The sequence below is a fragment of the Octopus sinensis genome, linkage group LG2 (genome assembly GCF_006345805.1).
Source record: "Octopus sinensis linkage group LG2, ASM634580v1, whole genome shotgun sequence".
Classification (NCBI taxonomy): Eukaryota; Metazoa; Mollusca; class Cephalopoda; order Octopoda; family Octopodidae; genus Octopus; species Octopus sinensis.
This window is the reverse complement of record NC_042998.1, coordinates 98,767,380-98,789,309: the sequence shown is the minus strand read 5'-3', so window position 1 is coordinate 98,789,309 and position 21,930 is coordinate 98,767,380. Positions and strand designations below refer to the sequence as shown.

The following is a 21,930-nucleotide window of genomic DNA, read 5'->3' as shown; positions in this document are numbered from 1 at the left end:
ATGCTTCAGGGCATCACTGCATGTGTTTCCTTAGCATGTGTATTTCAAACTCAAGCACAAATGCATCACTTAATAGGTATCATATAACATTATGTAAGTTCGTAATTTCACAAATTGCTATTTCTTCAGGTGGTGGTCTGCTAAACATTTCCCTGGTTATCACTCACCAAATATTTTAGTGATGTATGTCTAGCTAAAAATACATGGAGGTGCTTCTATGTTACTTTGCTCACATATAATTGATCCACAATGTTTTACTATATATATATATATATATATATATATATGATTATTTGTAGGATTCATTTGAATCAAGGTATTATAATAATAAGTACACCAAGTTAGGGTTGAGTTCAGCATATCTGTGTATTTACCGTATACAGACACTCCCACATATATCCATGCATATATGAATATGTCCAAACACTTACACAAACATGTGCATGAACACATTAATATATGCATATATATAAATATACATGTGTATGAAATATATACCCATGCACATCAGCATGCAGTTTCACGATCCACTGTGGGTTCAAGATCCAATGTAGGGAAGGTTCCAAGTGAGGTGATTACATGTCCTTTCTATATATAAATGTGTGTGTATGGATAAAGACATATGAAGACAACAGAAACATTCTAAGCCAGAAGTTATTCCACTGGATCAATGGTGAGAGGTCAGGGAAGATGTCTGTATCTTCTTGTATCCACATAGGCATCTAAAACAATAAGTGAAAGTATAGTATGTGCTATTTAGTCATCCTCAATTTTGAACGATGGCTATACTAGTAGTCATAGTATATACTTACATATATGGAATAATTCAAAAGTTCTGTCAACAGTGATATAAACTGGCTAACAACAAAAGTAAGCTGAGCTTGTGGATATATGCCTCATCTCCCAACTTACTATCTCCTCCTCACACATCTCCCTCTTCACACAGCATCTACTCACTAATTAAACCCTCTCTTTTGTTGACCAATACAGCTTGCCAGCTACCCGGTCACTTTGGGCAATTGAACTAGGTATGCTCAACAATATGCGTGTGTGCGTGCATATATATATATATATATATATTTTACTTTACTCTCTTTTACTCTTTTACTTGTTTCAGTCATTTGACTGCGGCCATGCTGGAGCACCGCCTTTAGTCGAGCAACTCGACCCTGGGACTTATTCTTTGTAAGCCCAGTACTTATTCTATCAGTCTGTTTTGCCGAACCGCTAAGTAACGGGGACATAAATACACCAGCATCGGTTGTCAAGCAATGCTAGGACAAACATAGACATACACGCACATATATATATATGGCGATCTTTCGCTTGTAGCAGCACGCCTCCGTCGATGACTTCCGCAAAAAACTTTTATTCCTTTACACATGGGCCCGCGGGAACACTTGAAGTAACGAGAGCGAAAGAGACCAAGAGAAAGCGATTCTATGACGAGGGAATCTCTCTTGAAGCCACCGACGCACTGATGCACATGCGTGTGCGTGTGTGTTTGATGGGGTGCGGGAGACAGACAGTATGTTGTGCAAGTGAAGCGCCTCTGCTAGTGTGTGTGAAGAGACAGAGAGAGCAATGTGTGAAAGAGAGAGACAACATTATATAATACATAATCTTTACACATTTCACTTGTGAATATTACTATGTTGTGTGATAATTGTTATCTAGATGATTGCATAATCACATAGAAACATCTGATTTAGTAATTTAATCCATTATTTACCAACATAAGTAGGTTGAAATTGATAAGTTGGAACTAATAATAATTATCATTATTATTATTATTATTTCAATTTTTTTTTCCACAAGGGCGGCTTGGGAGGTGGGGATGAGTCGGTTACATCTACCCCACTGTTCAACCGGTACTTATTTTATTGATCCCCAAAAAGGATGAAAGGCAAAATCAACCTTGGTGGAATTTGATCTCAGAACATAACGACAGATGAAATACTGCTAAGCATTTCACCCAGAGTGCTAATGATTCTGCCAGCTTGCTGCCTTCAATAATAATAATATTAATAATAAAGCTTCAAAAGCACTCCCGATGTGTGGATATTAAAAACCCTTGAAATATACAAGAGTCTCCAGTAATCTCTTCCTTTGACATGGTGTGACAAAATGGACTACATCTCTCTTTTTAAGCCACAATAATGGAGATATGTCATCAAACAAAATCAAAATAAATTGTAGAATTTTCCAAGCTGATTCTCTTTTATGTCTTTTCTTCTGTGTGGCACTCTTCCCACTTTTTAGTGAACTGAATAATATAGGGTACTGATACAAACAAAGAAACAATAACATCAAAATCAGTCACTTATTCTTTATGAATGACCTGAAATTATATGCTAAGCATGATTAAGTGTTGGAAGGAATTGTAACCACAGTAAAGTAGTTTAACAGCAATATAGGAATGGAATTGTAACTTGAAAAGTGTGCAAAAGCAACTATCAAGATGGGAAAGGTCACTGAAACACTGCCCATCAAACTTGACCAAGACACCACTATACAAGAACAGGATCTTGAGGGCACTTATAAATATTTAGGTAAAAGCAAGGATGACAGAATCTAACTTACCATATGAAGGAAAAGATCCAAAAAGAGTATTACAAAAGAGTACAGCTGGTTAGCAATCAGTATATTAACTGTATCTGTTGCAGGATGGTTGTGTGGATACAAGCTTCCCAGCCAAAATGTTGACTTTTCATATCTTAAATGTTGGGATTGTGCCACACCTCTGGAAGATACAAATTAATAGTCTAAAGATAAATACACTTCTCTGTTAATTGATATCATTAAAGCATTTGTAAATTGATACCATGCAGAGCACTTTACTGCTCACTGCTGTATAACTGATATAATTTCATTTGCTTGCAAAACTGGGCTCAAATTCTCCCATATACGGAAAATTAGTATGGCAACTTTGGGTTACAAAACATAAATATTATTGTTACAGGGAAGCGGGCTTTTGAAAAAAAAGACAAACAAGGCAAAACCTTGTTGATTACATAATGGATGGCAGTTGCATGCTTTAGGTTCACAACCAATTTTTACCTATAGACCCCTTTGATTCCTTTTTTACTCAGATGAACCCTCATAGCCATTCTATGCTTTAAAAATTCTTATCATATTTTTATAATTAAATATTATTTGGAATTGTATAAAAAAGAATTGTTAAAATATTTTGTTTGGTAGGAGTATAACCAATTTATTGTACATAAAATTTAATTGTAAAATCTTATATGAACTGCCAAGGGCCATATGGACCCTGGTTGAGAACCACTGCTTTAGGGTCTGATCAAATATATTGAACACTTAAGTCATTGAACATATAAAGGAGATGTTTTATATAAAAATACTCTCAATATTACTTGAACATTATTCTTTCCTTCTTGTTTTTGAGAAATAGTAATCAGATTCTCATCTATATCATGTACAATTTCTTTAATGCTCAATTAATTACCAATTTCCTTAAAGTGAGCATTCATTTTCATTATCATTCATACTTTATATCCTGGTTTTATTTCCTCTTATCAATTTAAAAAAAAAATATTACTTCCTATAACTTAGTTCAGTCATAATATTCTTCATTAGATATGTACATAACATTTTATAAAATGAGATACCCTGTTTACTTAATATAATTGTGTATTTACTCTATATTATTAATCCTGTTTTCTTAACAGTAAATTTTGTACATTTTTTTTTATCTGTTTACTAGCAGCCTTGTCCGGGATTAAGTTACAATTATTAAGCTAATCAAGTTCTTTATTTCAAACCAAACTAAGTAATATAGACATCAAATTTGGGTGAAATCTGTTGAAATTAGTTATATTATATATATATATTATATATATTATATATATATATATATATAATATAATATAAATATATATGGGCAACAGACACGAACACACATACACACACGTACATACGTACACCTATTGCATGTTTTGTGCAGGCATACATGTTCATAAACAGAAATGAATGGAAAAAATGTTGTTAAATTTGTAGATTAACACTCGCACGATTTCCACTAAAGTATATATACTATGATTATAAAATATAGTGTCTTTCAAAAACAAAAAACAAAACATTTTATTTTTTATGAACGTCATAACTTACTCTCTCTGTCTCTCCCTCTCTCACTTTGTCTTTCCCGTGAAACTCTCTGCCTCCTTCTCCCACTTTTCTTCATCTTATTTTTTTTTTTGTTAGATGCCATAAAAAAAGCCAAGGTTGATATATTTTGTGGCTAAAAACTATGTCTGAAAATAGATATTTACGCTACCCACGGGTGCCTCGGGGAAAAAAATAAGTTGACAAAACTCAGATAGGATGTTGACAAATGTCCTCCTAAAATTGGAGCGACATGCATGCTAATTTGTGGACGTGCATAAATTACAATCACGTACATACACACACATCCTCCCTTTTATAGATATGATACATATACATTTGGTTTTAAAGACATACTTCATCAGATACAATTAAGATGTCCAACCCTTGTGACACTATATGGAGCATTAAAAAGTTGTTTTGTGATGCATGAACTCTTGGTCTTGATTAGTATAAATCAAATACATATGCACACACCCAACCTATTTTATTATTGAACTTTATTGTACTTTTTCTTTATCAGATACTAACATATACACAGGAGTAATAATAATAAAATTGATTTTAAAAATGCCAGTGGTAATGATAATAATAGCAATAATAATAATCCTTTCTACTAAAGGCACAAGGCCTGAAATTTTGTGGTGGGAAGGGGACTAGTTTATTACATCAACCCCAGTGTTTCACTGGTGGTTAATTTACCAACCTTGAAAGGATGACGGGAAAAGACGACCTCAGTGGAATTTGAACTCAGAACATAGTGGCAGATGAAATACTGCTAAGCATTTCACCCAGTGTGCTAAAGAGTCTGCCTGCTCACCACATCAGTAATAATGATAACATTAACGATAGTAACAATAATAATAAAAATAATAGCAATAATAAGAATAGTTCTGAACAAAATTTCATTCACTTCAGTTAGCACATTTAAGTGCAAGTGTGTGTGCACGCACACACACACACACACCTATATACATACATATATAATCTCACTAAGGTCAATTTTGCCATTCATCCTTTCAGTGGGAGGGGGAGTCAATAAATACAAGCAGTACACTTTTGTATGTTGCACTTTGGCTTGCAGCCATGCCGTAGCACTATCTCCAAGTCTTTTACTTGATTTTATCAATCTTCAGTAATTTGACTGGTGCTTGTTTTATAAATCTCTGTCTATCAAATGGCTAAGTTCACCTAACTTGGCAGACTACAGGTAGTTTTCCTTTTGACATATTGATTTATTGGCTGTCCCTTAAATAAAATAAAATTACAATGTTTGTAGAATGATGTAAGAAAGATACTGATTGATAGAACCTCAAGTATGTAATATAATGAATTGAATGACTTTGGTTAACTGAGATTATCCATACAATTAGTAGCATAACCTCCCTCTAAAAGGATGCAAAATCACGTGTAACAAAAAGCAAGGGAAATATCTCCTAGAAGGATCAATTGCTGTGAGGTTTAGAAGCACAGATATGACATGGTTAATAAGTTTGCTTGACAGCCACATAATTTCTAGTTCAATCCCACTACATGACACTTTGGCAAGTATCTTCTATTACCGTGCTCTGCAACCTTTTTCCACTTGCACTACACTTATAGTCTTTTCAAAATTCAGCAGCACACCTGAACTAAAAATATAACTAAAAGTATAGGGAAAAAAATTATATTCAGGTTACACTGCAGAACACTTAATATTGCATTGTGGCACACCAGTGTGCTGCAGCAGGCCAGTTGCAGAGCACTGTTCTATCAGGCTGAGTAAAAAGTAGGCGACGTTTTGAAACATGAAATTCATCACAATATATTTCAACAATGCAGAAATTTTATTCATCAAAGTAAGTACCATTACAATCTACACATTTTTGCCACCGAGTTACAAGTTTGTTTTTCCGGTAATATAAAAATCTGGAGTTCTTCTGCCAGTTCTCAAGTGTCTTTACATGGATCTTTCTCAATGACATTCTTAATTGACTATCATTGATGACAGATGGACGTTCACTATGCTCACAATCTTCATGGCTCAGGTCTCTACTGTGAAATCGTTTAAACCATTTTCGAGCTGACCACTCACTGGTAATTTCCTCATTGATATCAAAGAGTTTCAACTGCTTTATGTCCTTTTTTGAAGTTGAATAGCTAAATTGCTTGAATATCGTGCTTTGACAATTCCATTTCAGATGGTTGTAACAACGGTGAAAAAAAATCAATGTTATTGATGCATTTGGGCAAGTCTATGTCTGTATTATCAGACAATTGCAAAAAAGTGTCTTAAAAAATTTCAAAACTCTGTAAAAATCCGGTACAAATTTTCCATGGTTCAAAATGTTGCTTACTTTTTACTCAACCTGATATTATACTACAGGCCAACCAGTACTTTGTGATTGAATTTGGTTGCTGGAAACTGTAGTGTGTGTGTGTGTGTGTATGTGTGTGTGTGTGTGTGTGTGTGTGTGTGTGTGTGTGTGTGTGCATGCACGTGTGTGTGTGTGTGTGTGTTTGCCTCTCACTACTTGGCATCTAGTGTTGGTTTGACTGTATCTTTGTTATTTAGAGGTGTGGAAGAAAAAGACTGCTGAAATAGATACCAGATTTTAAAATAGGTACTGGAGTCAATGTGGTTGTCTAAACACTCCAAAGTGGTGTTCCAGCATTGCTGCAGTCTTATGACTACAAAAAGCAAAACAATAGAAGAATCATTGAAATATTTGAAAAATGTAGAAAATGTTGTGTGATAACTGGTATTAATAAGCATCACTTAATTCATCATCAACTTCATCAACATTTAACGTCCATTTTCCATGTTGGCATGGGTTGGATGGCTTGACAGGAACCGGCAAGGCCAGGGGTTACATCAGCTTCCATTGTCGGTTTTGGTTTGGTTTCTACAGCTGGATGCCCTTCCTAACACCAACCACTTTACATTTGTTGATACCTTTGTTTACCTACCAATGCATTGTTTCACTTTAAGGATGCTTATTTACCCATCCATTATATTTCGAATGTTGTCCATTGTTTCAAATACATTTTAGCATTGTTGTTCTAGCCTTTTTTAAACAATCACATATGATTCATTCTGAAGAATCAACATTTAAATAAGTGCTTTGCTTCCACTAGCAACAGCTATATGTATCTTTCAGAAAGCTCTATACCAATTTAACTTTATGCAGCATTTGCTGTTAGTTTATGTAGGCTAACTCCCTTTGCTGTTGCAAAAAATAAACTTGCAGAGGGGAAGTTTCAACGTCTTCCTTCAATTCTGACAATAAATTTTGCTTTCATGTAAAATGACTATATTTTGTAGTGATTATCCTTAATCTACTCCCAAAACACTTCAGTAGCTTTACTTTACATCGCTTGCAAACTTATATATTCTATGATCATTAAAGTGCAATGAATATTCTATGATCAATTAAGTGCAATGAACTCCACGATTACCTGTTTTCAATTTGATTTTCCGTTCCTAGATTGATAGAAAACATAGATTGCTGTGCTACTCATAAACCTTCCCAGTAGTTCAATTATTTGGTGAAAAAAATACCACCAAAGCAACTTAAATCATCCAAAGGATGGGGTGCGCTTGCTTTAGTATTATATAAAACAGACCCAACTGTATTTCTGTCTAGTATGCAATACATTACTTAAAGGTATTTTCCTTAACCATATTGTAGACTGTTATTTACTTTTGCATGGCAGTATGGTCAAGAAGCACACTTTGCAACCATGTGGTTTTGAGTTCAGTTACATTATGTGGATCCTTGAGCAGGTGTGTTCTATTAAAGCTCTTGGCTGACCAATGCCTAATAAATGAATTTGGTAGACAGAAACAGTATAGAAACCATTGTATGTATGTATGTATGTATGTATGTATGTATGTATGTATGTATGTATGTATGTATGTTGTATGTATGTATGTATGTAGTATGTATGTATGTATGTATATGTATGTATGTATGTATTGTATGTATGTATGTATGTATGTATGTATGTATGTGTGTGTGTGTGTGGTGTGTGTGTGGTGTGTGTGGTGTGTGTGTGTGTGTGTGTGTGTGTGTGTGTGTGTGTGTGTGTCTGTGTCTGTGTGTGTGTGTGTGTGTGTGTTTACTCTTTTACTCACTTCAACCATGTGATCATGCTGGAGCACCACTATGGTCTTTCTGATTTTCTCAATCTGGTGTGTTTCACATCACCACTCCTGTATGTACTTTTGTCCCAGCTGTTAGTCCATTTGGTGTATAAGGGAGTTTGATTCCACTGATCTCATCTGCACCTCATGTTGGGTTGTTGATTCATCTGGTATTGTGGAGAGGAGGAAGACATCTACTTCCACTTTATGCAGATTTCTTAATTTTTGTGGCACGAAATTGAAAAGTTGTGGGCCTTTGAACCCTAGACTATTGCAGTACTTTGTCCTGAATTTAGATAGAATGGATGGTACCTCTGGTACAAGACAATGACGGCCAGTTCTGGCATCTGTATAACACTCAAATACATGTATGTATGTATGTATGTATGTGTGTGTGTGTGTATGTATGTGTGTGTGTGTGTGTATTTGTCCCCTCCCCCTTCTATCACTTGACAACTGGTGTTGATGATTATTTACAGATTGGGATCAATTTGTTTGACTTAACCTTTCAAGGAATTGCCCCAGCTAGCCACAGTCCCACAACTGAAATATTGTAAAGATAAAAGAAAAGATCTAAATAAAAGATCATTTTGGACTGCTTTCTTTCATTCTTCGAAATCTGTTATTTGGCAACATGTATATCTAGCCATCTTTTGTTCCAGCTGAACAATAACAAAATTAACTGACTGGAGATATGAACAAAATTAGTTTTTAGCAATAGAACTGTGCTGGGATTAAATAGATCAATGTAATTGAATGAGATCAGCATAATCCAAATTCTTAGGGCAAATGACAGATGATTGATTCTTGAATTCTCTTTTTGCACTCCCTGAATAGACTTAGGATCAAATTATTAACAAAACCATTATTGACAAAACCATTACTGCTAAAATTAGAATAAATTCTTTTGTATTCAAGATGTAGCAGTTTTTACTTTTTCATCAGTCAAAATTCATAATAATTTTTTTAATCCTTTGTCTAATTGTGCTGAGATGTGAACCAAACATTTTGCAGTGACATATCTAACTTCTAATGGTTGTTCTCATCGTAACAAAAATTTAATAGTTTTGGGCTTGATGAAATGAGTACAAAAAGCCAGTTGCAATGTAGTCAGGCCAGATTAATTGATGGCTCTCTCTCCCCCTCTGTCTTTTGTTAACTAAGAAAAAAGAATTATGATATGCCAACAAATATACATTTTTATATGCTTACATAGCAATTTGATCACAAACACTTCAGTAAGTTACAGTGAATCTGCACTTTGCTGTTTACTTACCAATAATGCAAAACATGTTTGGATTTGTTTTTCATACTCATTGATGATACAATAATGTTTATTGTCCAAGTAATATAACGTTTTTTTTATCACATAACTGGTTTACTTTTTTTAAACATTATAAGCATTAGATAAGCTTTTGTGTATTAACTGTCAATAATCTTGTGGATGGCATTTTATTTATTGCTGTATGTTTATTTAGTGATTCAAGTAACAGTGAGTTTGCATCTTACTGACAAGCTCTGACAGACTAAACCATGTTCTAAGTTGTCTTCTGCATATTTAAAAAAAGGAAAATTGGGTCTCGATGGAAGAGCTGTACACATGGCTTTTACAAGATCTCTGAAACTGGTGAGATTAACAGAGTTTGAATTCTTCTTGAACTGTTGCAAGTCAACAGCTGCAGGAAGAACATGTACAGGGAGGAATTCAAGGAAGCCAATGAGCTGAAAAGCGTGGAGTGGAGAATAGGGTGGTGGGTAAACACAATGCAAATGATGAGAGAAGAAGAGAAGAGTAAGTTGGGAGTATTTGAGTAGAGGTAGCTTGAGAGTAGTCAGGTCTGAGGAGCAGAAGACAGTGTAGTGATAGTAGAAAAGGCAGACATAGGAGATAGCACATCTGTGGGCCATAGGTTGGTGTGTGTTAGTGAGTGACTTCATGTTAATCAGTCTAGTGGCCTTTCTTTGGATGCAATCTAAGATGCTTGAGTGGGTAGCAGCTACACCATGGAAGAGGTAGGGTCAGTGTCCATTGCAGGTCTCATCTAAACTTAACAGCAGATTAGTTGTTGAGGGCTGAAATATTTCCTGACCCTGAAGTGGCAGACTAATCTTTCCAGATGCAGTTTTTACACTGTTGAAGATGTGTGTTTGCAGGACAAATGCTCAGTGATGGCTGAGAACATGTAGTTTCCTTGAGTGTTTTAATTGTGTACTGTTTGATGTGCAATTGAAAATCACTTTGATCGGTAGGCTATATGTGGCATACAACTGTGATTAATACCCATCCAATTGCTCAGATTGCATGCAAATGACTACTTTCATACATTATCATTAATCCTTGTAAACAACTTCCTCTATTATCAAGGTACTGCATGTAATACTAGTCTATAGAGAAAGCGCTGAAAGCTAACTTGGTCTTACTTTTATTAAAGAATTATTATTTCAAGCTGTTTTTGGGTTTCAGTTCATTTTTAGAATAATTTTTAATCTTTTTGAATTAGCAACAAAGAATTCCCTGCTTTGAATTATGTATATTGTAGTAAAGGATTTCCAGAACACTGGGTACTATACTGTTTTCTTGATATGTGTAGTGAATGTGTTTTTGTATCTATTGAAGGAGAGAAGACTGACATTACCCAGTTGGAGGATGTTTTTGAAGTTGCGTATATGATGAAAAAATAATTTTGGTCTATAAATAATGTTCCTTTTTGTGTATAACTTGTTTTTTACATTGAGACTTTTTTATTCTAAGCATTAAACATGATTTCACCTACTTAACTATTGTTTCTTCATGATATTTTTTTATTTCTATTTTTCAGTCGTTTGAACGTGTGGTGGTACAAAATATTCTCCATGGTTTATCACCAAGTTTGTGTGAAGCTATACACAGTGTATCAAGGTGGAAGGTCATTCAGACAGCTTTTCCTCATGTGTTACATGCATGTGCTGCTCTTCTCGCAGAAAGAAAGCAAAGAGATGCTATTGCAAAGTTTACCAACTGTGAAACAAAATTACTCTATACATTACATTGGATTCTTTTAGATGCAGCATCAGAATGTGAAGACAATTGGGCAGAAATGAATCAGGGAGCTCCAAGTGGACGTACTTACATGCATGCACTTGGTACCATTCAACTTTTTGTGTACTTACTAGCACCACTAGTACACACCTTATCTGAAACAGATTTTCAAAGTTTGAAATTGGAGAATGGATTAAGAATATGGCAGCCTTTGATAGAACATTACCTCCCTGATGTACCTTGTTTCTCATCCCTTGTCAAGCCTCAACGCAACATCTTGAAAGCTCATCGTAGCAATACAAAACATAACACTAATGCTGCCAACATATACATTGGTAAAGGTTGCTCTGAGCAGAATCTTTATCATGGTGTTGAACTTTGTATTGATGAAAAAGAAGACTCAAACGTTTTCAGTGGTAATGAGCCTACATCTCCATTAGCACCTCTTGCACATATGAGTGACATCTGTGCTTTGTCAAGCTCTGACAGCCAATCTGCCACAGTTGATGTTGTCTGTGAATATTGCAATTCTGTTGTGCCTGTTCGTTCAAGTAAAAATGGTACGTGTAAATGTAGAGGGAAAAACAGTAGCATCAAGTTTTCTTTTGATTCAAAGCTTTCTGTTTTGCCTAAGGTACCTGAAACCCCACCAGATAAAGATTATTTAAATCAGAAATTGACAAGTGCTGATACTACTTGTTCAAAAAGCTCTAGTTCTACATCTCCTGATGTTTTGTCTGCTTGCTATTTTGATATTGCAGTACTTAGGTGTTTATTTTGCCTACATTGGCCTGAAGATGGTATTTATTGGGCTTTAAAGTATATTCATCGTCGACTTTTAGAGATATGTGATGAATATGTTAGAATGGGACATTCAGAACGTGAACGAAGCAAGTCTCTACCAATTCCGAGTATTCAAGTGCTACAAATGTATTCTGCCATGCCCTATCCCTCTATGAATGTGCAGGATTCTGTATATTCTCCCTGTACTCCACGGCGCAAGTCTTATAATACATCCAACCAAAATCTTTCATCCACAAATCTTTCTCAAGCACCCACCACACATAAAGAACCACCCCATAAACGCATTAGAGTAACTGAACTAAAACAGTTGTTTGATTCTTCACGCAACAAGAAATACACTACCGAACCAGAAGAAAATGAATTACATTCTCTAAGAAGCAGACGTGCTGAACCTTCAAACATTTCTCTCAAATCTCTCAAAGCAGATTCTTCAAGTTCTTGTACTTTATCAACATTAGACACCGATTCTGATTTTCCTCGACCAAATTCAGCATTTGCCAATTACCTTGATGTCAAGAAAGATAGCAAGTCAGATGATATATTTTCTGATCCAGCCCGTCGTAAAAGCATGCCCTCTCTACATCAGTCAGATAAGGATTCACTGGCTGGGACTAATCAGTTAAGCAATCAAGCCTCTCCTTGTTCTGGTAGGGTCGATTCAATGCCTGTTGGATTAAATCTTAAATCCAACCAACAGCCAAGTCAACGAGAACATCTTTTACATCCTATAATAACCATCACAGAACATAGTCCTTGTGATGCAACATCTCTGGCTGCTCCATCTCAATCTCCTAACTTATCTGACAGACAGCGTCGAGGCAGCAATGAATCCAGAAGACAAGTCCAAGACTTCAGCTCAGTAACAACACTGAACATGGCACGCAGCATGACTGATTCTAATATTGCATATTCTACTGAAGATGATATTCAGGAAGCTTCAGGATCTGTTTATTATATCCAAGACAATGGCCAATTTAATTATGGCATCATTCTAAAGGCAGTACATTTTGTGTCCATGAATGAACACAGCCCAAGAATATGTGAAGTGTTGTTGAATATTTTAAATTCACTTCTGGATCTAGATATTATAGATATGAAAAGGTCTGAGTCAGAAGCTTCCAAATCAGATTCTACTGGTGTTATTGATGAAAATGCTAAGAAATCAGAAGACAAAAAAGAAACAAATAAAAACGAAGAAACTACTTACTGTATTGCTATGGATAGTATTGTCAGGTAGGAATTTTAAACTACTTTTTGTGTTATTATTTCTTTGTTTTTATTCATGTATTTTTTAATCTAAATCTTGCATAATATAAGTCTCTTGACTGCTCAGCTGCTGAAAAACTGGGATAAGCACTGGTAGCTGGTAACGTTAATGTCAAGGTTTTCTAGGTAGAAAATTGTTACTGAAGGGATTTTCAGGAAGATGTCTATGTAAATATTTGCATTCTCTATAAGTTCCATGTCTGCATTTTCCTCACTTGGTGCTCATGAAAGCATATGTGCCATCTACAAGCTTTTTCCAGAAACATAAGATGCTCTTTGAAATATCTCATCCATCTCATTCTGAAATGTTGAATCCTCGGGAGTAAAGCATACAAAGTTTAAGTTCCTGGGAGACTTAGCAGTGATTAGTGAATTATCTCTAACTTAAGGTATTGGTCGATATATACATATTTGTTAGACACACGTATATACATATTTGTATACATTCTAAAAGATAGAGAGAGAGAGAGGCTATCTAGAAGTTTGAGAACTAGAGTTACTCTATCTTCTTAGCAACAGTAGTAACAATAACAAAGGGAATTTCTGCTAGAAAAGTAACAGCCAAATCTCCCTCAAATCACTCCCTACATTCTTTAGTTACATATATTCAATGAGAATATTATATACTGAATTTATATTGAGTGCTCTATTGTATTAAAGTGTTAATACTATTAAAGTATTTATATATTTAAAATGAGCGATTATATAAACATATATTTTTTAATAATATATTATTATTAATATTAGGAAATCAATATCAAAGCTCCTCAGAAAGATATACACATGTGAAAAATAATTGTTGTATTAAAGATATATAAATAAATATATATAAATATGTATAAAAATATATGTAAATATGTATAAGCATAAATATATAATGTATATGACAGTTTAAAAGTTTTGAATTAATTATTTAAAGCATCTTATGATGCTTTAAATAATTAATTTAAAACTTTATATTTAACCCTGTCCCTGAACTTGCTGGCCTTGTGCCAAAAATTTGAAAGCAATATGTTTGGTTGTAGATGAACTAAGGCTAAACTTTAACTACAAAATAAATACACACAATGAACAATTTGAAAAATTACCATTTTGCTTTTTTTGTTTTATCTTTTCCAGGATATACAAGTCTCTTGGATGTCCTCAGGGTTGTGGTGATGGTGTCAGGGGTACCAGTGGTGAAAATCTTAGGCAAAGGGGACAAAATTGTTTACAAAGACTTCAAAGAGGGAATCCGTCATTGTTTCGGAAATATTTACGTGATTCTGTTCATAGACATTCAATTCAAGACAGTGTGGATTTTATGCATTCAATACTTGGATTTTGTATTGAGTCAGGGAGTGTAGTTCAATCTCCAACTGGTGAGTCATTTACTTATTTATTATTACTTATTCTCATGTTTTATATTGATGTTGTTATGCAACATAAATTCAAAATGAATATGATATTTGACAGTTTGCTAACTGAACGATGATGATGATAATAATATAATAGAAGAGGAGTGAAAGTAAATGGGACAATGTATTCTTAATTTCCTTATGATAATTCTCTTAATTACTCATCGGTCACAGGTGTGGCTGTGTGGTTAAGAAGCTCACATTGCAATCTCGTAGTTTAAGGTTCAGTCCCACTATGTGGCATCTTGGGTAAATGTCTTCTACTATAACCTGGGCCAGCCAATGACTTATGAGTGAATTTGATAAGCAGTAGTGTGCATGTTTTTGTGTTGTATTTGTCCCCACAACTGCCAGACAGTCCTTGTAACTTAGAGGTTTGGTGAAAGAGACTGATAGAATAAGTACTGGACTTACTGCTGAGTCGATTTGTCCAGCTAAATCCTTCAAAGCAGTGCCCCTGCATGGCCACATTTGAATGACAAACAAGTAGAAAATAAAATAAGATATCTAGTGATAATCTCTACTGGGTGCATTCTATCCTTATGGCTATATGGTCCTGGTATCTCTCCAGCTAAATCAAACATTGTGGATCTCAAATAGAGCAGTTTAGTTAAAGTAAAATCTGCTGTGAGCATCAGCAATTATTGTGCAGTGTTGGCTTGGTGAAGGGTCCTGGATTGACAGAAATGTGAGAGTTTCAGAAAAAATACCTTGCAATATGTATTCCCGCTCTGTACTTACTTATTTCCTTCTAAGGTTGATTTTGCTTTTCAACCTCTCAAGATTGATAAATAAAATACCATTCAAATACTGGCATAGCTGTATACTAAGAAGTTCACTTCCCAACCACATGGTTCTAGGTTCAATCTTATTGCAAGATACTTTGAGCAAGTGTCTTCTACTACAACCCCAGGTTGACCACAGCCTTGTGAGTGGGTTTGGTAGACAGGAAAATGAAAGTAACCCATAGTATATGTGTGTGTGTGTGTGTGTGTGTGTGTGTGTGTGTGTGTGTGTGTGCGTGCGTGTGTGTGTTACTGTTTCCTTGCCTTGACATCATGTAAGTGTTGTAAACAAGTGACACTGTAATGCCAGTGGTAGCCTTCATTTACAGTCTTCCATGAAACCATGTCTGGTCATGGAGAAATATTACCTTACTTGGAAACAGGTGAGGATTGGTGACAGGAAGGGTATTTGGCTGAAGAAAATCCACCTCAAAAAAATTCCTTGCAACCCATGTGGACATGGAAAAGTGAACATTAAAATTATGCTAATGATGATGATCATATAATCAACTGTTCTCCTCACAAATTTCTGATTTTGCCAGTTTATTATTATTAATTATTCAGAGTTGAAATGTTGGTACCCATGGCTTTTACAGACCTTTGTAGACTAGTGAATTTAATGCTATTGATGTTAAAGTTGAATTTCTGTTAGGAACATGTGCGCAGAGAAGTAGGGAGTTCCAGAGAGCTGCTATTCAAGGGAGGAGCAATAGGACAAAGTGCTTTGTGTATGTTTTGAAGTATGAAACAAAGATCAATGACAAGGAGAGAAAAGGTAGATACAATGAGTGAACATTAGTTGTGATGCATACCTATCTAGTTCAGAGAAACAAAATAGTGACTCTTTATGCAGGTTTTTGTCGTATATTGGTAAGTCTTTGTAAATTAGCATAGCCTGGGTGATCTGTTTTTTTATTAGATGCAGCGCAGGATGTTTGTGTGGGTGTATGTAGCAACACCATTGTTGGCATATGACCAGTAATTTTTAATATGTTGCACTTGTGATCTGAGATGGTCACCAACTGACAAGACCAAAGGTTTTTCTGGCCCCAAAGAAGTCTAACTGTTGGGATTCATTTGAGATTTTGACACCTACCATATTTACAAAAATATTTTTAAAATTATTTGTTTAGTATGGAAGAATGGCTGTGCTCATGGTTTGTACAGCCCCCCCCCATTCCCTGAAGCTGGTGAGATTGATGTAATTAATCATTGAAGAGTTGCAAGTTGGGAGCTGCAGATAAAACATATGCAAGGAGAGATTCCAGAGGGATGGCATTTTGGGGAGAAAGTACTGGGAATTATGGCTCAAGTAAGGCTGAGGTAAGGAAGATGATATGGATGATGAGAGGAGAGGCAAATGAACCTGGGTACCTGATTGGAAGTAACATGAAACCAGCCAGTTCAAGGAGCAGAGGTCACTGTATATCTGTTGGTCAAAGCTTGGAGTCTGTCAGTGAGCATCTTCATGTAATTTGAATGGCCTTTCTTTGCTTGTGATCTAGGATATGTGTTTGTGTTGAGATAAGTAAGAGTTTCAGCTGGCACAGGTGTGGATGTGTAGTTAAGAAGCTTGCTTCTCAGCCACATGATCTGAGGTTTCCGTCCCACAGCATAGCATCTTCTGCAAGTGTCTTGTACTCTAGCTCCAGGTTGACCATTGACCAAAGCCTTGTGAGTGGATTTGAAAGATGGAAACTGAAAGAAGCACATAATGTGTGTGTGTACCCTTGTCTTGACATCATGTGATGATTGTAAATAAGCATTACTGCCATATAAACAATGTTTGTTTCCAGTCTTCTGTGGTGAAATATATCTTGGTTGGAAACAAATAAGGTCTGGCAACAAGAAGAACATCTGGCTGAAGAAATTCTGCCTGTTAAAGGGTTGAAGAAAGAAATACCACCACGATCAGTTGCCATAATTTGCTGAAGCTACCAAAATCATTTATGTAATTTAAATTGTATGCATGTCAGTTTGAAGCAAGTGTAATCAAGATGGGATTGTCAAAGGCTTTTAGTTTTTAGTGTGCAGAGTGCAATAAAACACCACAAATGGAATGGAATTATATGAAGGAGTGCTCTTTACAGAACCATCCTGTTTGAAGAATTAGATTGGATTGGACTGCTCATGCTCAATCCACTGTAGGACAAGGGCTTCAGCATGTTCTCTCCACCAACCATGGTCTGGTGCAAAGGTCACGAACGTGAGCTTGTGATCACACTGGTTTGATGGACCTACTCTGTTACACTGGCCCAACATGGTTTTGCTGAGGGATGCAGTTTTTATACTCATACCCAGGAGTGGTTAAGTTGATTACATCTATCCTAGTGCTCAGTTGGTACTTATTTTATTGACCCCAAGAGGATGACAGGTAAAGTCAACTTTGTTGGAATTTGAACTCTGAACATAAGGACGAATGAAATACTACTAAGCATTTCACCAGACATGGTAATGATTCTACCAGCTCACTGCCCTGTTTGAGGAATAGCATATTTTGCTTTCTTGAGGGTCATTTTGCAGACATTCTAGTTGTGGTTTACTTTTTTAAGGTGTTTTTCTGAATTCTTCATCTTTACAACTACAGTGTTGTTGTGTGTGAGTTATTGAAGGAGTTTGGGGGTTATAGGTTTGATCATTTGAATGAGGAGGGACATACCATGGAGTGGAAGGCTTTAGTCAGTAAGTTAACTCTTTCTATCACTGACTGTTGGTTTTGTTTACTTCAAAGCAGCCCTGATTGAGCAGACCTATGAACAAAAACATAGCATTTGGCACAGCTCCATATTTTGGTATGTCTAGGACTACATTGTACAGTGTGTTCCCCCTTTTTCCAAGATGGTGGTGATAAGATTGGTGGTCTGATCAGAGAGAGTTGAACTCACCATTACTAGCCAACAAAATGGTTAACAGTGTTTTTTACAGTTCTGAATCATCCCATTCTGCTTAGGTGAACTTAGTCATTGAGTATTATTAATTGTCTTGGTAAAGGACACTGTACAGTGTCACAATACACTGGATGTCTGATCCGTGAATGTGTTTGTAAATCAATAAATACAAGTCTTATAATCTCAATTTTTTAAGGTTTTTATCTCATCCTACTGAAACATGTAATGTCTTTCAAGTTAAGCGATTCCATATTGGTAAATTCACAATTAAAAGTTTTGTGCTTGAGAAACATTGATTTCAAAGAAACTAATATGAGTCAAACTTTCATCATATTTTATGTATTTATATATTTTCATTTTTACTCAATTCATGTGAAACAGATTCCATTTGTACAATCTTACAATCATGGTTGGATTCTGAATGCATTGAGAAACTGGCGTCAGGTGACCAATTTGTAATCATAATAACAAAAAAAATCAGCACTTTGTCTTTCACTGTTTTTATAAAATTATATATCTTTATATACTTTTCATATATATATATATGTATGATTCACTGAAGAATTTAAAAATCACTCACTTAAGTATCTTCTGATATTCACCCAACATCATCTCCAGATACTGATCCTATGTCATCTGCAAGTGCACACACCCTAAGTTGTATCTAGATACTCACTTCAAGTCACATTTAAGTACTCACCTCACATTTTTAGACACTCACCCTTAGCATTCTTCAGGTGTCCTCACTAAAACATTCATGTATAACCTGCTGATGTTTTTTAGATAATGGGCAGTTTTTTTAGACATTGACTAAAATTAGGAAATTCAATATATGCATTCAACCATTTTATTACTTAATGTAAATAACTTTTATAGAACAACTTATTTGCTGTTGTAAAGTTTCAAATTTACCTTCTAGTCATTCATTTCTCACATTACGCTTTTGTTGGCACAGTATCTCAATAAAATATGTTATAAATAACATAATGCAGTCAAGGAAATTAACATTAGTCACTCTCATTACTTTAAATGTCACCATTAATAACAAAGATTTCTAACAAATTGTGTGGAATAGGAATAATTCATTAGTAATTTATTTTTTACTTATTCATTTAAAAATAAATATTAGTGACAGAAGCCATATTAATGTTGAATGGCAATCTTTATATCCTGCTTACTGTGGATGTATTGTTAGAACACTGTATCACTGTGGGATTCACCTTGAGAGATCCTCTCATATAGACCTACTGTACTAAAAGCATAGACACACTGTTAGCAGATATGAATCATCATCTTGCATGAGTGGCATAACTGCTACCTCATATGATTTCCGTGTACATGCAGTTCATCAGTAGCAGGCATCCACTCTAACAATACATCCATATTTAAGTAGGATATAAAGATTGCCATTTGGTCTTAAAACTGCTTCCATCACTAATTATTTTTTAAAGGACCTCCAGTTATTTGTGAAATTAGTGACTGAACAGTCACTGTTTTCATGTACGTTGTTGGCAGTAGAATTTGGCTAGCATGTTGTGAGTGAATGCCTACTGCTGATGAAACACATGCACACTGAAATCACATGATCTTGCAGTTCTGCCACCCATGATAGACGATTCTCATCTATATTTTAGCACTATACACTTATGACAGGATCTCTCAAAACAAATACCATAGTAATATGACATTCTAACAATTCATCCATGTTAAGTAGGATATAAAGATTGTCATTTATTCATTATTTATTTGTTTAATTAGAAAAGGGTAGTAGCACCCCTGATCTTGTTCAGAGCCTCTGAGACTTAGAGGAGGAAGGGAGAAAGTTATTCCTTCATTGGAGACATGGCCTGAATCTGTGCAACAGGATGGACTCTGCTTAAGGCACCCAAAAGCCAGACAGTGGTGCTAACCCTATCAACAGATAGTGTCTACCACAAAGGAACAGGAACTGTCACTCCAATGGGCTTCCACACAGTTTTGAAGTTTCACTTACAAATCTTTGGCTGAACCAGTGGTAGAAGATACTTGCAAAAAGTGTTTCACAGTAGAAGTGAACCTGAAGCTGAGCAGTTGCAAACTTCTTAACCACACAGCCATACCACACAGCCATACCACACAGCCATACCACCCACCCATACTTATCCACACAGTCATCAATATATGACTGATATTCATTTTATTAAGCAAGATGATATGAAAGGAAAAGTTGATTTTAGATGAATTTAGATGGAGAAAATATAGGGATTAAATTAATAAATGTTTCTACTGTAAACACAAGGCCTGAAATTTGGTGGTGGGGGTGTTTTTCAATCGCATTAACCCTAGTGCTCAACTGGTACTTATTCTATCAACCCCCAAAAGGATGAAAAGTAAAGTTGTCCTTGGTGGAATTTGAACTCAGAATGTAAAAACAGACAAAATACCACTAAGCCTTTTGTCTGGTATGTTAACGATTTTGACAGCTTGCTGCTTTACTTGTAATTATGAAACTTACTTTCCATATTTCTTTAGACATTACACTGTGTAACGTGATTTTTGTCCTTGGGTAGCAACTATTACTCCCTATTTGCTTACCCCTATAAAGTATGAAAAATAGTTAATATTTCCTTCAAACTTTGCTTTTACTATATTAATTCAAACCCCAAAGAATTCCTCTCAACACATAGCTATAATGTTCCCCCAATGCTCCTGCTCATGATCAGAGATGAACATATTGTCACTCACTAAGGGACATGCTCAAGTAGTTATGGTCAAGCAACTAACAAGTAAATCTGTGGTATTGAGCTGAACATTTGTTATAATGATACTTCTGTTTCAGCAACTCAGTGTTGAATCTGTCTAAAATGTAATGGAAAACAGGTCAGTTTCAAAAAAATTGATGTCCAGGTCACAAAAGCAAAGTTTGAAGGGAAGTGTAGTCTTTTCCTTTGATTTCTAAAGAGAAACAACTAGGAAATAACACTGACCAAAGACAAAAAGAAGAAAAAAAATTAAAATTTGTTACACAGTGATATCTTTCATTCATGATTTGGTTTGGTTATGTAGTTTTAACTTTAACTCACTAAGTAAAGTCTGCTGGTTTTCAGAATTTTGTATCATGTTCTATGGATTATAATCTGAACATAGAAACAGGAAAGTAATAAAAACATTTTAACAATGCAAATGTAGTAATATATATATATATATATATATATATATATAAACTTAGACTTAGATAAACTTAGATATGTTTCGACCAAAGATTGGTCCAGGCCATGTCTAACTTAATAGCACCACCTGATAGGATTATTCGAATCCTGTTTAAGTCAAGTTTTGTTTAAGTAGTGAGTTCTTGTTGGGTGAGTTGTATCCAGTTTTGTTCAAGTAGTGAGCTCTTGTTGGGTGAGTTGTATCCAATTATGGGTGGCTTATCTGGTATTCTTTGAAGGAATCTATCCAGACTCTGTTTAAAGTTGATGGGATCCTTTTCCTCTTTGATCTCCCTCAGGACAATGTTAAATAGGGCAGGGCCTGTTGAGGA

At 35.3% G+C, this 21,930-nt stretch overlaps 1 protein-coding gene across 2 annotated transcripts in view; it reads left to right on the top strand.

Annotated features, from left to right (window-relative positions):
• LOC115225425 (protein unc-80 homolog) overlaps positions 1-21,930 on the top strand; it is a 318,484-nt gene that overhangs the window by 24,856 nt on the left and 271,698 nt on the right. For both annotated transcript variants that reach the window (XM_036498583.1, XM_036498580.1), the window contains exons 3-5: positions 11,071-13,307; positions 14,460-14,701; positions 18,792-18,854. In XM_036498583.1, coding sequence (XP_036354476.1) covers positions 11,071-13,307; positions 14,460-14,701; positions 18,792-18,854 — 2,542 coding nt within the window. The remainder of the gene's footprint in view (positions 1-11,070; positions 13,308-14,459; positions 14,702-18,791; positions 18,855-21,930) is intronic.